At 37.3% G+C, this 18,544-nt stretch overlaps 1 protein-coding gene across 1 annotated transcript in view; it reads right to left on the reverse strand.

The window, feature by feature from the left end:
• Positions 1-15,832, reverse strand: part of akap12b (A kinase (PRKA) anchor protein 12b) — a 33,332-nt gene extending 17,500 nt beyond the window's left edge. The window contains exon 1 of the mRNA XM_004083602.5: positions 15,627-15,832. Within this exon, the coding sequence (XP_004083650.1) occupies positions 15,627-15,731 (105 nt within the window). The 5' untranslated portion in view covers positions 15,732-15,832. The remainder of the gene's footprint in view (positions 1-15,626) is intronic.
• Between the last annotated feature and the right edge of the window lie 2,712 nt (positions 15,833-18,544).

An 18,544-nucleotide genomic window follows, 5' to 3' on the forward strand; every position in this document is an offset into this window, starting at 1 on the left:
AGCACACAAGATAATACTTTGGTAGTACACAAACATTTAAATGCAAAAACAAAGTAAACAAATAGGAAAAAATATGAAAGTGACTCTAATTAAAGCACATACTCAGAAACTTTAAATAATTTTAAATATACTTTGTTTAAAGCTACATTATTTTGATCAATTCATAAAAGTTGTATCATAAAAGAATGCATTTGAATTTTTTAAAACAGTCTTGATGTTTAGTTACCTTTTAGTTTACCCACTTATAAAAATGACCCTTGAGTGTCCAAAAATACTATATTGTACGGGTTTTTGTTGTAAACTTATAATTGTTTTTGTAAGTTGCAGTGTTACTTTACTGTAAGGAGCAAATAATATATCATTTTGTTTTCAACTTGTTTCTCACTGCCTGAGCAAACCTTTCTTCACCTCGTTGTAGATTATTAGTTCCACAGCCTGCCAACCGTCTCCCAGAAAACGTAACTCTGTCATTGTGGCTCAGCAGCTGATTCCCAGTCCTGTTATGTGAAAAAAAATTCCTGCAGACTCGGTTCAAATGGATGGGGGAAATAACAAAAAAATGTTCCCACCTTCATTTAGTTTCTTACTTGACTAGATCAAACTACATTCAGTAGCTGACTAATTTAAATTGATCCGACAGATTCAAACAAATTGTTTTCTGGCAAGTCACATTATTTGTGTGGTCAGAGGAATTGTCAAACCTGTCAAAATTTATAGACGCTGAGGAAATTAACTAGCCAGTTTTAATACTGCCTCTACAAAATGGAAACTACAATTCTGCACACAAGAACTTGCACTAACCACTGTTCAGTTGTGCAACTATAAAGTGATAAACCCAGATTCTCTGACCGTTTCTTCCTCCTTTCAAGTAAAAGACAAACACAGCAAGGGTGAAGATCACTGTAATCCGTCTTCTTCACGTTGGCCTGCACACGCAACAGTGTAGTCCCCTTTATCTTTTCTGAGTTCAGCTCAACCACATTAGTTTACTTCACATGAAAGACAAGTTGAATATTTATCATTTATATTTGTGAAAACCCTCAGCCATTCACGTGCCTCCACCCTCCTTTGTCTTCTTTGCATATTAATGAAGTCTGAGTGGGAGTTGCTCCCACAATGAAAAATGCATGCCTCCCTCCACACACACTGAAGACAATCTATTTGTCTTGCACTTAGAGAGCTCTACAAACCAACAATTTGTGGTTCTCATCTTGATTACTTTCAGCATGTTTTGACAAACAGCAGTTAATCTGACCACCCAGGATATTATCCCCCCCAATTGTTGTCCTTTAATCTGTTTGCTCTAAGACAAAATCCTGAACATAAACTATAAACTTTTGAACATTGATTGGAAGCCTGTTACATATATTTTACTTTGAGTATTTCTTTGAGAGAATACTATGAGAATGGGAGAAGTCAGTCATCACATTTCAAACCTTGATCAAAAGATCTGCAATTTTACAGACTGTCTCTGGCACAACTGGCTTTGACTGACAGGAGGACAAAAACAGGCAGCTCGAGGCTTTGTCAGCTCCAGTCAAGCAAGGCGAAAGCACAGCCTCTGAGCTTTGGTGCTAATATAACTAATGGACCATCTGACTGATTCCAACAGCAAAGGGCAGTTTAGGAAAAGAGAAACCGGATCAAAAAGAAAAGAAAAGCGCAAGTAAAACGGCTGAAAAAAAGCCACAGCTGCTTAAGACAAGTTCAGACCAGCAAAGTTTGGAGGACTCGGTTCAGTTGAGTAGAAAATGCCAAATCTTTTCATTAATTTAATGAGCACTAACCAGTAAAAAACATAAAAAAGAAGCATCTCAGTCAAGTGAAAATTCATGGTTCTCTTTTTCTTGTTTTTCTATCTTTGGATCATATATTATATGGATAAAAGTCTCCTCCACATCTGTTTAGCAAGAAAAAATATATGTAATTGGTGCTTAATTTAAGTGAGGGATCAGATTTTTTTCTATTTGAAATGTACACAGCCTATATCACTCTATGTTTTTGCTTTATGCCTTGGTCACATGAACCCATATGGAAGCTGACCCGAACCACATCTTCATGACAATTGGAAAGTACCATTGCTGTGTGTTTGGTAAGTGCATATTGAAGTACTTGTAAGGATAATGTAAGTTATACACACTAATGACATATGGGTGATGCAGCCTGCCCGTAGAAAAAAATGCAGGAATATTTTCTCTCTATGGCTCACTGGGTAGTCTACAACCTTAGTATTTTGCGTGAGCAACCTGTGTACTCATTTTTTGCCTGGAGACAGCCCCCCGGAAGGGCAGTTGTGACTAAGTCAATACTGTGCATTGAAACGTCTATCTGTGTTCACATTGTGGGAACTTAACACTGGGATGGATTGACAAACTTTGCTGTACTTCCAACCTTTCTACAGTTTCCTTGACGCTGCACATTTAAGGGCAGACATCAGTGGACCAAACCATGTAGAAATGTAATGCAGTTTCAACAGCTGCTACACCTTCAGATGGTATTGCCCATAAAATATTTGACAATAAAAACAAAGCATAGAAAGTAAACAGACTACTCCCTACAGCTCTCTGACAATAATGCACTAATAAACAAAATTCTGTCTTCACCACACCATATTTACAGACGCTTTTCAACCCCCCCCCCCCCCCCCCATACCAGTACTACTTTATTAGATTAATTAATTTTAAATGCAAATCACTTTTACATAACTTTAGTGATTCTCAACTTTGCTCCTTATAATATTTTATACTTAATTCTTACTCTTTAAAAAACTTTAACTGAGCTTATCAGAAACCCGATAAAGACCCTTAAGTATAGTCAAAGGCATGTGTGTTTGTGAAATGAAACTGAATTAATTAACACAGAATGGGAGAAAAACCCGGGTTTTGACTGAACCCCAGCAGGGTTTACTGTAGAATTCACATGAGATGTCCGAATGAACCCAACTATCTGAAATCGATTTGATCAATTCTTTGAACCGTTTAGACATTTGTCTGCAATGTTTCCTCCACAAATAGGGGGGATTGTGTCGAGGTATATGACAGCATCTGATCAAAAATAATCAATTAATTCATTTTCAAAAGACTCAGTTGTGTTTTTATTTTTTGCATTCCTGTTAAATTTGTTAATGAAATCTAATTTGGCAAATTGTTGACAACATTCTTATTTTGAGATGATCACCACCAAGTATTTTTTGGACCACAGAAAATTTCAATTTTATTTATTTATTTATATATATTTTTTTATTGGGTTTTAAACAGTTTGCAGAGCAGTTTTTTTTAACGGGAATTATCAGAGAGTAACTGAATGTCAAAACTGAGTCAAAATGTAAACACCAGTTTTTAACTTTATCCTCCAAAAGCCTAAATGGAATCATGACACAGGTCCCAGGGCCAAATCCACCCACAAAACCGTGAGATAAATAGAGGAGTGTGGTCCTGTCATTTTCTACTATTTCTAATCAGATGTGGAGTGTGAGCGAGCAGTTGACCTCAAGACCTGCAGCAAACCCCGCCCACATCTTCTTACTCATGACTGGCATTCTCCACATACCTCCTCCTCTTCACAAAAATCCTGCAACACCTCCAAAAAATTCCCCTCTGCCCCCCCAGATGGAAATCATACGACGTGTCATCTCGTCATTATTTCTGCATGAGATTCCACACGTGATCAGGTCATCAGTGATGTTATATCCAGTTCAAGTTTCTCTGTATTTAACACTGTGGTTAACTGAGTCTGAACAGGCCTCAAAGCTGCTCCAAATTCTTCCACTAAAGAAATGCAAAACTTTCCCTGCCAGATATGCATTTTTTTATGTCAGGGTGGTCAGTATGGTCTGCCACAAAGTCCTAAAGACAGACTTCTTCCTGCAAAACAAAAAATATTCTCAAAGCAAAAAAAAAAATCTGCTGTATATTCCGGCATCATAAAGAAAACAGATTGTTGTCTTCAACCTGTTTGTGTAAAGTGATTAAAGTTAACTTTTGTTTGCTGAGAAACATTTGTGCTTCTATCTATGAAGAGCTTGAAGCTCTGCTGCCCATAAACAGACAGCTGCTTCAAAGCCTTTAGAAATGTCATGCAAAGTCCTGAGTCTGGGCAGACTAAATTAGGTCTTCCATTAATGAAGAAGAATGAAATACAGTTATATAACATTATGTAAGTGGATCTGTTTGTCAGGGGATGACATTTCAAAATTACTCTAAGGGGAACAATTATTACTGAGAATGTTTGTTCCTTTATACTGTAGTTCTAACTAAATATAGCAAAAGTGCAAACATCTTAGCTAACCTTTAACCTTTAAAGTTAATAAAGAAAAGACAACTATTTTTAAAATACTGATGTATTCAAACAAATGTTTTTAATTATCACAGCACTGGTAACATTATAAACTAAGCAATTTTTTTCCCATCAAAAATTGATTAAAATCATAAAAAGTATTTGAAAGAGTATGAGGAATACCATAAGCAATGATCTTAACAACTGTTAAAAGTCCCGCAACAATAAGCTTCTAATCTATTGTCAAAGCGTTTCCAGTGGACTTTTATTATGAATATGCCTTTTTTTTTGCCGAAATCAAAAAAGCTCTGTTGTTTCAAGGACAAATAGTTTCTGCAGGGAGCTTGCATCACTAATACAATTGGTATTACCTTTTTTTTAAGGTTTTCTAGTCAGAAAATACCCCAGATTTGAATGAAGATCACCAAACCTTGTTTGTATTAGGCTCCTGTACTTCATTGTAAATAGAAATTAACCTTTTGGACATAATAAACTGTGTCATCCTCTTTGTCTGCCTTATATCTCTGTCTTGTGTTAGGTTTGAAGCATTTAATCTAAATGCTCTTCTGCTGATCTCTGTGGGGTTATTTGGGTAACTGCCGGTCATCTGTCGAAGAAATAAAAGTGAGAGAAAATGAAAGGCAGATAAGACAAAATGAGATCAGTGTGGAATGGAAAGAGATAGCAAAAAGTCAAAGAAACTGTACATCACTTTTGTATTAGCAATTTTTTTTAAAAACTGGATAACTTCAAATGTGGATAACAAGACAGGTCGATGGTTGTAAATCCTTTATCACATACGACTTCTCCTGCACTCACTGAATTAAATGCTATAAGTTTAACCCTCAGTTTTCCATCAACTCATCGGTGGCACTCATCAACCACCCCCATTAACATTAGTTTTATTCCAAATTTAATGTGAAGGTTTCAAAACTTTTTAGCTTTGACATTTTTGGCTTTAAACAAACACAACAAGAGTTATGACACATAATTGGAATAAATCCTCGGAACCTTGTATGTAGTTCAGCGTAGCTTCGCCAGGATTATTAGACATTTTTGATATTGTTTTGACTTTGTCTTTGGATTTATACACATTGATTTTGTATCTACATGTTTGATCTTTTTTACAAAACATACAAACTGTTTGCACTCAATTTTTACGATGTTTTTCTGCAATAAAATGAACAAAAATAACCACTCAGAAGTGTGGAATTTTGACAGTTTCAGGTTCATTTTGCAATCATTGTGTAACATAGTCAAAAAATGTGTCTGAAAAAAAAGAGAAGCACTAGCCTTTCCATATATATTTAAATATTTAAACAGGGACATCAATAAAAAATGGTTAAAAAAATAAGTGTAGTTGTTTTTAGATTTTTGACATGATTGAAAAGTGTCTTGGTTTAAGAGCATAATAGGAGCTTATCAGATGCTTATATACAAAAAAATCCAAACATTTTATAAAATAGCCCAATTACTGAAATATCCTGACCATTTTTAAGAAATCACATCACTGTATTAGTTTTCTGGTGGTTGCCATCATTGCCAAAGTCGTTTTTGCAAAAGTAAAGAATAAGTTTTAATCAGAATCTTTTAGCAAAACTGACATTGTTTTTTAAATTTTACAGGTTTTCATTACAAAATTCATTAATGATATAAAGTGGTGGGCACTGTGTTTTTTTTTTGTTTTTTTTACTTAACCACATATTTCTTCGATCATTTCAACATAGCCCCCCCTCCAAACTCTCTTCATGTCTCCTCACCCCTGCCAGTCCCCAGTCTATTATCCCTGACCCCAACATTCAAAGCATACCAAGGATCAAAGCTGGACAAGACCCTCAAAGAGCACTCTCACTGTTTCCACAATTCATTAACTCAGGTGCTCACACTGCTCAAACATCTGTGCGTTTCTACATCCACAGCTCTGCGCAGTGTTGAGGGAATAAAAGTCACAGTTTTTAAATTATTCCATAAATACATCCTCATTAGAAGGTATTTTGAGTGGGAAGTTTGCAAACATGCTTTTATTCATTTAGTTTCTGTTCTAGTTCACCAGATTTAACTTTATATCCACCACAGATGTTTCTGTTTGGTTTTTCTGTCTCTTAATGTTCTTTGTTTTAGTATTTGTGTTAGACCTTCGCCTTCACCCTCGTGTCGGTGATGGGTGTTCACATTTTATTTTTTCTGATGTCAGTTCATTCACTAAATATTTAGTTGCTGTCCTCAGTTTCAGTCTGCTGCATTTATATTTTTTCACAACTACCATTGCTGACCTTTACAAAACGCACATTTATCATAAAACCATTTCATTTATAGTGAAGTTTATAGTGAAGTTGTGATAACTTTTAGTCTGAAATGTTCTCTAAAAAGAAAATGTATATGGATGTGCCAATAAATTTGATGGCTTCTGGGTTTCATTTATCAAAAATCTGGTGGTTCACCAGGGAATCAGTACTGGTTACACAGCCAAGTCAATCTTTATTTACTCCAAAATAAAATAGCGTTACAACAGAAATAAACAAACGACTAGTATTGAAACCTTTTTATGCCTAAATTAAGTGACGTGAGAACTGAACTGCAGATTACATTTTATAAACCTTTTCTTTTTAATATTGAGATTGAAGATTTTTTCTTTTGCTTATTTAAAGAAAATCTGCCATTGGGGTAAGATTTTTTGACTTATTTTTAAGGGGCCTGTTTTTGCAGTGCAGAACTACTGTTTAGCTAGCTTGCCCCGCCCATTTGCCCATATTTGGAATTTGCTGGGCAATGATGACATCTAAAAAGCCAGAATCAGGCCATGAAATAATTTGACTACACACTTTCTCCATCTATATCTGTCATTGGGAGACTGCCCCATTCCTCATTTGTTACATGATACAACAGAAACTATTTTACAGTGTATTCCTGCAACAAGGAAACCAGCAGTTTTTCAGAAACTGTATAAAATACATATCTAAAAGTTGTAAATAAACACTGGTTGCTGCTGATCTTCACATTTCCGTGGTTACCCAATTAAAAAGAGAGCTAAGAATTCAATAAAATCACGTTGCTTTAAAGACGTGATCCAACATGTCTGCGCTTTGAAAACCACATTAGTCTCTGTGTGACAGTCAGCTGCATTTCATTTCCGGTTCCCATATGTGACGTGAGAAGACAACCTGAGGGACATTGAATTAGATAAATTAAAAAAGAGCAGGACAAAAATACTGCACTCAGCTCTTTGTGCCTCCATCTCTGTGAGAAGCAAACTGCAAATATTCAAACACATATGAGCCACAGCGACAGAAAGCTATACACCTGTCTCCATTTAAGAAGAAGAAGAAGCCTGACTGTCCTCCTCTACCTACAACAGTGTGTCACTAACCCTTTAACCCCGAGTCTCCATACCTCCCACAAATTGTCTGTTTTCCCTCACCCCCACCCCTTCATCGGTGCGGCTGTAACATTCGAGCAGCAAACTGAGCCAAACAACAATAACAGCTTGGACGCAGGACAGACCCCCCAGGACATAATCAGGCCCCAGCGTTTGACCCCTGGGCCTTTAACTGGGTAGAAATAACAAATCCAGTCTCTTTGCAGGACCTCCTGTCCATGCACCCCGATAAGCATCTAAGCTCAAACACGAGAGTAGATGTGTGGATAGAATGTGTGCAGTGACGTCAAAAGCATGGTTCTAATTAAGGAGGACACCTAAACCAGGCGGCTTTGGGCCTCAAATTACTCTTAAATTATAGGCCTAATAAAGTGAGGATGTGTGATCCAGGTTTCAGGGTCAGATATATGTTGCTTCAGCATCACACTCTCCTGGTGGGTTTCCAATGTCACTGAAGGTTTGAGAAGCAAGTATCAGTAACAACCCTCAAGCAGCAAATTAAGGCGAATTTTAGATGTTTGTGAAAAAGCAACATTTTTTTATTTAACTTGTAAATTTAGAAATGTGATCATTGCTATGTGTTTATAAGTTAATAAAAGAGAACACCTATAGAAAGGGTACCATAATGGTGCGTCTGTTTATTCAAGTGTTCTAAATGTTTCTCTTTGGATTAAATTAGGATTTTCTACATTCACACTGCTTTAGTCCTTTTGTATATATAAGCATTTAAATAAATATGTGCTACCATCCATCCATTTTATTATTTGCTTAAACGTAAATGGCCAAAATGATCCCAAGGTCTCAATAAAAAGAAAAAGAACTAGAATCCTGGATTAACAACTTTATCTTTATTTAATGCAAGTCCGCCATGTTGGAAAAACACAAGAAAACTGGTTTATTTGTAGGAAAGCAGGATGTTTAGATTTAGTTTATTAGAGTTGAAAGGAGGTTCGTTTAGTTTTCTGTATGGAATTTTTTGTAATTCTGCACCCAAAGAGAAGATTGTGCAACATTTCTTGCACTTTCTGACTCATGAAACAAAACAAAAGAAAAATTATTTTTTTCTAAACAACTGCAACAATTCTGTTTTACAACAAAAAACATTTTTAAGAAGGATTTCATGTTAAAAGTGTAGCATCGCAAAAAGTTCCAATGCTGAGTTTTGTTGTTTGGTGATATTTAACTAAAAGCATGAACAAAAATCCTTCCTGGCACAAATTCTCAGAGCCTCATATTACTGACTCTTCATCTCATGTCAGCAGTAAACAGAAGTAGTTCCTTAAAAAGCTCAGAATAGTGAGTAAGCAGTGACCATGATTAACCGAGCTGCATCTTTCCTATTATTCTGGTACAGCAGTGAGCGTCATAAGAAACAGATTAGGGTCCAAATGCAATCGCATATAAATCAGAAGAGACAACTCTTGTACAAGTCAGGATTCCTCTCACAGCAGCTGTTCTTTTTGGTTTGTAATTCACAAAGAAATAACAAAATGTAAATAAACATTTACTTCTCAAACTCAAAATATTTCTATATTTGTTGTTTTATTTAAACTAAAAATTTTTTACTGTTTTTTTAACCTTGTAAATGCTTTTGTACATTTTTACATTTTTTTTTTAAATTCTGTTTTTTGTCTCGATCCTTCATCTTTGTTTTGTCCTTCAAAAGTCTGATTAAAGACTCTCCATGATTATCGTCTGGGATGGATTCATCCTTGAAAACCTATTTAGCAGATCATAACTGTAATTTAAGGATTGCATGTTAGGAGAGTAAAGACATATAAAAAAAAAAGAAGCTGCTTCAGTGAGGCTGTGATTCAGCATTTGTCCTCCAAACGCCCGACTCCCTCTAGCCCCAAAGACACACCTACTGTATGCTCAAAACACAGTGACATCATGCATGGTGCACCATGAAGCAGTTAGTGCTGCATCAGGACCAAAGTCTATGAAAAATAGATGAGCAGCAAAGGCATAAAGACGGGTGAAGTAAAGTGATGGCTAGGAATAGCACAGATTTCTGACAGATATCTTCAAGAAAGCTTTTTGAAGAAAGAAAAAGAATGTTTTTAAGGTATAAATCAAGTATTGATAACTGCTTATAGACCATTAAGGCTAAAAAATACATGACTCCATAAAATGATTAAAGTAATGATCAGTATCTGTGTGTGATTGCATTCCAGGAACACAAGGTCATGCCATCAGTGCTGATTCAAGACGCTGGAAAGCAGATCATTGCTTTTGTTTGAGGACCATGTTGATGAACATTTGCTTTAATCGTTTATATTTTTCCACACAACATTCCAGAAAGGTAACACCGATCAGGAGGAGAGCTCTCTGATCAGAGAGATTGATGGTTCCAGGCTAGGGCTGCACGCTATAAGGAAAACTCGCGATCTGCGATATTAGTGACCAATATTGCGATGATGATTTAACTTGCGGAAAATGAACCAATAGCAAACAACAAAAACATTTCCATTTCACTGCAAAAGTTTAATTTAAGCAGTCAGTCAGTAAGCTCTATCTGATTGGTCAACAACGTGAAGGGCTCTATCTGATTGGTCAAATGCATAAAGGGATTTATTCAATTCATTAAATAGTTCAAGTTGCCAAAAGATTGTTTTAGCACATTTAATGTTTACCATTCATTGCGATTTTTGTTGACTTTTGCGATATGGATATTGCACAGCTTGAAATCGCGATAACGATAAATTTGCGATTAATTGTGCAGGCCGGTTGCCGGTTGCAGGCTCACTCTTACAGTTCCTGAGGGACCCTGAACACGAGGCTGTGGAAAACGGTTTCAGAGAAAATCCAAGAGGAACTTTCTGCCAGTCGAAAAAACAACCATCCACTTCTAAAACAAGTATTTCCTGAAGCAGCAAACATTTCAGCCTTACAAGTATACATTTGAGCTGATCTTATACTCTAAAGGCAGAGACAGATCGCATTGTTCTGATGTTACCATGTTACGCCGAGTTTACAGTTGTATACCTCACAGTTCAGGCCCCAACGCCCCTGAAGCACCCCTCCCCAGAGACAAAACTCTATCTGACTACTGCTGCCTCTGCTCCAGCCTGTAGTTTACAAAGCTGACGCAGTAATCAGCATTCATTCTGTGAAGTTATTGTTTTTTTACACAGTTCATTAACTTACTTTACAAAAAAAAAGAAAAGAAATAACAACAACAGATAATTAAGATAGTCTAATGAGATGGAAGCTCTGCACAATCACCCCAAAAAACAACAACAAAAACAAAGAATTATGCAATATTTGGGTGGTATCTTAATTGCGCACGATGAGATCAAATGACAGAGGAGAAAGAAAAAAACAGAAAAGGTTTTCATCTTCAGAGGCACTGTCTGTTTTTTACTGTAACAGCCCTGGCAGCCAATCTCAGAGATGGAAGATAGGAAGCTGGACAGAGGGGCTGATTAAATGTGACACACTTCCTGTTGCTTTCCATCTGGTTTGCAGGCAAATCCCATTAAAAAAAATCCAACTGGTTGCTGTAAACTGAGGTAATTTAACTGTTTTGTCATGTTTTATTCAATTTTTCATGACTGAGCACTGTGGAGTAAACTGTTTTTTTCTACTACGTCACTTAGGGGTTAACCCTTGAGCTTTTTTTGCTTTAATTTGACTAAAGTAATAAGATTTTAAAAGATGTTCCTAGTCCTCAGGAAGATGTTTTGGTTTGTTGTAGTTCTAAACTTGATTATGCTACACGGTTAGTTAGTTTCCCAAGAAATTCTTAAAAGTGGACAAGATGTTTCTTCCCAACTGCAGCATTTGAGTTCATTAGAATGAAATCTACTTGTGGTAAGTCAATAAATTCTTTTTTTTTGTGACTCACCTGATGGCAACGTAGCTCTGAGACTTTCTACACTCCCAACATTGCCTTTTTTCTTCACCTGAGCCTTTTTACTCAGCCTCTGTCATCAGCATCCTTTTAAAGAACAGGCAGGAGAGGGGAGAAAGGGGAACAATCGGCTGATTCATCTGCCTTTGTGTCACACTGGTGGGCCCCCCCATTACTCTCCTATGCCGTCTCACTCTTTTCTTTGTTTTTTTTTCCCCCCCTCTTTCTGCCTCCCTGGGTTCTTTGCCCGTTTTCTATACCCTGTTGCTCCAGCGTCGGTGCACCCACAGACTCCCGGCTTGTCCCGGACAATCCTCTATGGCTCTTCTGTTTCATCCCCCCACCTATGTCCCCCCCCACCCCCTTCTGCTAAACAGGATAATCAGAACCAGAGCAGAGACTGATCAGCCGCTGCTCATTTTAAAGGAACGAGCAAGCCTTAATTAGCACACACTACATTGTGCAACATGGCGTTGGATGATTGGAGCAGCTATTGTGACAGACTAGACCTGTTGCTCTGTCTGGGCGAGGTCCCAATCCTTCCAGATGTAAATAACAATTTCAAATTACAACTGGAAAATTAACCAGACTTCAAAACAATGAAATCTAATTTGAAGACTAAAACGATATAAATGTGGCTTTTTGTAGAGAATGAAATCAAAATAATGGAGGACTTTCTCCTTGCAGCAAATGCACAAAATGTAAACCAAATAAAAATATTTATAATATTAATTCTAGCTAAATGCTCACACAGTGAAAATTTTCAAAATATTTGCTTTCACATCACTGAGCCAGTTTAGCTCGTGCTGGTTTGCGGCGCCTTCCGTCCGTGAAACCCGGGTTTGACTCCGGGCTGCTCCCTGTTCCCTTTTCTACCTCTGCCGGTTCCAAGCCCGGTTTGAGAAGGTTGCGTCAGGAAGGGCATCCGGCGTAAAACATTGCCAAATTTACCATGCGACTTGTTCGCTGTGGCGACCCCTGATGGGAGAAGCCGAAAGTGGAAGGATTTGTTTTCACATCACTGCTGACAGAAACGGCAATGTGTGTTGTTGTTTTTATGACACAATGATTGTGTTTTGTGACTCAGAAAGTTATGCAACATATGCAAGCACTTGGACTTTATTTACAGATAATGGATTAAACACTAAACTAAACACAAAGTTGTGTTTTTTACTTGTTCTTATAGCATTTTTCTCACGATAGAAGACATCAAAAAATAAAATTATGTCTAAAACTGAATTTCTGCATATTTCCTTATTCAAATGTTGGTGAATTAGGAGCAGACGAAAAAGTGCTGTTTGAAAAAGCTTGTAGTTGTTGAACACTAACTAGCAGGCTTCAAGCTTCTTGCTCCACTTAACTCTGCTGCATCCACTTGCAGATCATAGATTCATGTACGTCTTTGTTTTCCTCATCTGAGCTGGAATCTGGCTCTGAACTGAACACTGTTTGACTGGATAGCTTCAATCTTGCTCGGGATTTTTGCTGCACCACTAATGTTAGGTTGGGGTTGTGATGTTCTGTAAGCTAGCAGGAGAGAGTATAAACACAGGGATGATGGGAAATGAGTGTAGACTCTCCACCAACAGTCCTGCCTACAACTCAGAGGAAAATTTCTGACAAACTGCTGTTGCTCTGCAGAAACTATGTTCTAGAAAGCAACTGTTTTTTGTTTTGTTTTTTGCCTAAAAATGACATGATCATTATTCAAAGACCACTGGGAAATCTTTTAAAAAAAGGTCAAAAGATGATCGGAGTGGGACTTTAGGTTGTTAACAGGTTGTTACCTGTTAACTTGTTTATTTCAACCTCTTTGAAGTCTGTTAATTCATAGAATATTCTTTATTTTACATAATCCTGACACATTCAGTCTAAGAGCTGTGGGTAAAAGTCAAATGTTTGTCAGTTTGGGTGCAAATCACCTCGTATTCTGACCTCAGTGTCATTTACTTTGATAGCAGTCGTGAAGTCAAAGGACCTGAAGCACGAGGAAGGCGTGTCGCGGTTCTGTAGAGACACACATTTCTAAAATTCCACTGTAGAGTGAGGAGAATACTTATCGACTGAGTACGAGCCAAGAAGTCTCCAAATGGATTGAGCAATACTGTCCCTGTTCTGCTTCCTCATCCTAACGAAAAACATGGTAAACAATAAAATCTTAATTCATTCATACCCAGCAAAGGAGTGTTGGTGGTAAACAAAAGGCAAAGTGTAACTTCAGTTGAAAGTGGAAATTAAATGTTTAAGCTGCTCCTTCAAATTTTAACATATTTCCAACCAACCTTAAAGCAAAATTTTCTGCTTTGGATGTTTTGATAAGACATAAAAATGGATTTATTAAAACTGAAAGAAGAAAAATCCCATATTTTTTGTCATTGGGGATTAAAGATGGAACTTAAACATTGTCCAAATTTATGTTTTAACATAAATTATGAAGTAAGCAAACGCTTGAAACAACTAAAACATAACATTCAAAAAGCTTACGTTTTTGAAATCTCCCGTTTTCATTAAAAATGTGAAGATTTCAATTTCTCAAATTTTCTTAGAATGTTTTTTGTGTTTCATTAGCATTACTTTGATTTCTGCATGAAAAAAAGACTGAATTGATAATTACAGTCTCTTTGAGGTTTTATGCTTTCAATCAAGGAAACTTTATTTAATTCTTCCATAAAGCTTAAGTTATGCGACACCTGTTCTGTTCCCACTAATTTACGACTGATGTCACTCCCTCTGTTCGTTGTGTTCAGCAATCTTCTGCATGTTGTCACTTGCAGAATTTTAGTGCTGAGCTCCCAATCGGGCTCATCTGTCATGACTCCAATCAAAGAACAAAACAGAATACATTCAGTGGAAAAACTTAAAAGCCTCCAACAAAACAAAATCAAGATGTTGAAAAAAAAAATCAAAGACTTAAGGAAGCAGTAAACAACCACACAGAAGATGTCAGATGGATAGAAAAAGACCTGCCCAAACATGACAACATGTGACAAAGCAGACCAAGTAGCACACTCCTTCCAGAGGTAGATACAAATGTGATTTAAGCCTTTCAAATCGCTTTCTGACTCTTTCTGACAGGAAACAAACAGCACAGCACCTGTTGACCTCTCGTCACACCAAAACCCATTAAAACTAAATGATTTATGAGGCAAAAAGAGCAGCAGGTGGTTCGCGCTGAGACAACAGGTTGTAGCTTTGATGGCAGTCCAACAAAAGAAAGATCCACCTGACACTTATCTTTATTTTCTCACAAAAGTTCTCAAACTGTTACTTGGTTATTTATGTTATGAGTTTCATTAAAAAAATGATTCCATAACTGTTTTAAGGCAAAAATTAAGTACATGAGGGCATTTCTTTTATTAAATGACTGCAATATTTCAAACATTTATCATCAGTAAAATGAGAAAAATGCCCCAATTTATGAGGTTTTATCAAATTCTTGATTTGACTTGACATCAGCTGAAAACAATAATTAGTTTTGCTGAATATTTTTGTCTTTCTCTGAAACAAATCATTCTTTAATTAAATTGTGTTGCTTTAATAAACTGAGAGACATACTTTTGGGTTCTTTCACAAATGCAATTCTTGCTTTTCATAGTTTTATGACCTCTGGAGTCAGTGGAATAAGTGATGGTTAGAGCAAGTGTTGGCACATAACTTCATTTGCATATAGCAGGAGGATTATAATCTACTCTAAATTAGTTTTTCTTTCTCGATTTTTTGGATAAAATTTGTTTTTAAGTGAACTTTTTTTAAATTGTGTTAGTGGACTGACTTTTTGATCCTATAAAGCTGACTTTAAGCATATTTTTAGTTGAAATATGAAGTAAATGCAGTTCAAAGTCACCTTCAGGGTTTTCATCTTGCTTTTAAATTATGTAATTCCCTGTAAACTGCCTGTCTGCATCCTGCAGGTCTCTGGGTAACCCTGCTGCCTATAAATCTTGACCTGACTGCGCTTTATTACTGCGGGACTGCAGACAAGTCCACCCATTACTCAGCAGAAAACGCGCTCGTGCGCTGCGCCACACACTTGAACCGGACGGGTTGCAGGCCGCAGCATTGGGTGCGCATCCGCAGGTGCGTCCCGCTTGATGGCCTTCGCTTATCGTGCGGTCTTACCTCCTGGAGCGCCGTCACCTCCGCGCTCAGCTCCCCGGGGGAGGCTGAAGCTGGCGCATCCTCCTGGCTCTTCCCGTCCCGCTGCGCTGAGCCCTGTGCTCCCATTCCGATCCACCGCCGCAATCTGACTTCTCTTTGATCGGGTTTGGTCTGAAGAGCCCCCCACCCCTACCCCCACCCCCGGCAGAGGATTGCGCCAGTGCGTTCTGAGCGACTATCCAAAAGCGTCCTGAGTGTGCGCTTGACGCCGAAGCCCCGCCCTGAGGTGGATGATGAATGTGAGGACCACCAAAACTCTGTCAGGACACCCCCCGCCCCCCATTCTCCACTCCCGCCTCCTGCGTCCCACTAATGTCTCAAATAATCACTTTAGACAGGAATGAAGCGCACGTGCGTCTTTTGGAGAAAATGTAAAAGGAATTTAGGGAAATTCCGCAGGAACTAAATTATATATAGAATGCACAAAAATTGATATTTTTAAGTTTATACTAAAGCAAGCTGCATAATTTTCTTAAAAGACAAACAAATGTCCTAAAAAATTTTTTTATAAAGATATGATTAACAAAATAATGCAATTACAGAAATTATTGCTCTTCCTTTGACTGTCACCTTCTTTAATAAGGTCAGGGAACATCCGCTCATCCCAGAAAGGAATTTCCCACTTCCTCTGATTTCACATAAAATTCCACTGGGATGAAATCTGTCATGAACTGTGTTGTTTATCTTCCATTTCCCTTTACAGTCTGAAGACAATCATCTCATCTAAAGCTGCAAATGAATTTTTAGGTCTGTACAGAGCAGGTTGTACTTGTCTGCTGCGTTTCCACATGGAGCAGCTGTGTTGCTGACATTTATCTGTAATTGTAGGTTTAGCTGTGCTTTAGTTCTTCCTTGGAATTTCTTTGGAGTTTGGACAGTCAAATAAATCACAGCCCATGTGTTCAATTTTGTCCCGGAACCTCAAGACCAGAACCTAAATAAACAGAAAAATTCCTACAGAAACAGAAAAGAGCAGGGAAACTGTAAAATTTTGAGGTGTTATGACCCGTCAACATGTCAACAAAAAAAGAATGGCATGGATTTTGATGCACAGGCATTCTTTTTGGTATTTGCAGACAACTGAGGGGCAAAAGTTCAAGTTGTTGACCCATTTTGCATCCCTAGATCTCCATCTAGCCAAACATGTTTAGATTTGTTGTGGAAAAACCATTTAAAAGGCTTCATGAAAACCTAAATGTAAAGAAACATTTTTCAGCTTTAAAGGGAAATATTTTCATGGGGAAATAGGATGAAAAAATATGGTTTAAAAGTATTTATTTTAAAATCAACTTTAAAAGTTAAGTCAAGCAGCACAGACGGATGCATGAAACCACACATTAATTATACCCAAGTCCCTAATTTCATTCATGAGCCATCTCATGAGGCAACGAAGCTTTTTGTGCAAAATGGACAGATAATGTCATTAGCGTCTGGACTTGGAGATCTAATTTGATGAATAATAACGCAGTTAAAGTGAACATCAACACATTAGTGACATAGTTACAAAGAAGAAGAATGCACCAAGTGAAGAAACCCTCTTATTTGAAGTTTAAACTATTCTAATTCACTTGAAAAAAATTCAGTCAATGAATGAATGGCTGCTTAAATTTGATTCTTACCATTTTTGTTAGTTTAAAATATTTTCCCCCCTTAATAAAGAAGACTTTAAGTAATACCCAAATGAAATTAGATGTTTTTCTTGAACCTTAGAAACAGCTACTCTGTAAACTTACTGTAACTAATATGAGCACCAGGCTAAGGACGGTTACCTTAATTAAGTTATAGAATTACATCTTATCTTGTCAACCTAAATTTAATTTGTAGTGCCAGAAGACACTTATCTGGACATACCATATTTTTGAATGTATTATCCAAAGCTGTCCATTTTAAGCCATAAAAATAAAATGTAAAAATCTAATTCACAAGAGTCTAATGGGCTACTGGCTTGTAAACACTTTCTAGATGTCCGAAGTCTAAATGGACTATTTTTTATAGTGTCCAATGTGTGAAAAGGCCTATCATAAGGATAGGCTAAACTTTTTACCTATAAAATAGTTTTGACTATTCACCTGCAGTCTCTAAATGGCCACTAGGCCCCGCAACAGACTGGGAACCTGTTCACGGTGTACCCTGCCTTCAACCAACAAAGCTAGCTCCAGCAATGCTGTGATTTCAAGAGTGATAAAGCAGGTTCTGAAGATAGATGGATGGTTTTTCAGCATCCCCATACCATGACACTACCTCCATAAGTTAGCATGAGTCGTATCAGGTTGTGTCATGGTTTAGCTTTTACGGGATTTCTTTCTTATAGTCAGAGCTCAACCTTTTACAGCTGATGGAAAACTGAAAAACATTTTGGATGCAACCCCGTTTTCAAACTCTCAACAGAAAAAAGTGATTCTTTGTCAAGAACTTTAACACATTTAAATGAGCAGACCTACCACAAAGAAAATCATCAACTGTGGTGTAAAAATGTATCTTTGGTAACGGTTGCCATCTTTTTATGTAACATTTCATTATTTGAAAATACAGTTGGAAATGTTAAAAAAGGAGAGCGAACCAAGGCCGTAAAATTTCATTACGACTGTCCGAAGCCAATCAACGTTATTGTATTAGTGAACGCCCTGAAACACTAAAGACTTTGCAGAAATGTTGGTTCCCTCCGAAGGACGAGAAGGATGGACGGGACGAGAAAGGTGAAGGAGTGAGGTTCTTGGTAAAAAAGCATTTCTGCTGTGCAACTTGTGTCGCTGGCTCGGCTCGTGACGAGTACAAACCTGCTTGAACCTCAAACATCAGCAGCATAGCAGAAGAGAACTGCAGTTCTCATAAACTCCAAACCTAAGTGAAAACATTCGATGAGATACTCTCACATTTAG

The sequence above is a fragment of the Oryzias latipes genome, chromosome 24 (genome assembly GCF_053564925.1).
Source record: "Oryzias latipes strain Hd-rR chromosome 24, Olatipes_Hd-rR_3.1".
NCBI classification, from domain to species: Eukaryota; Metazoa; Chordata; class Actinopteri; order Beloniformes; family Adrianichthyidae; genus Oryzias; species Oryzias latipes.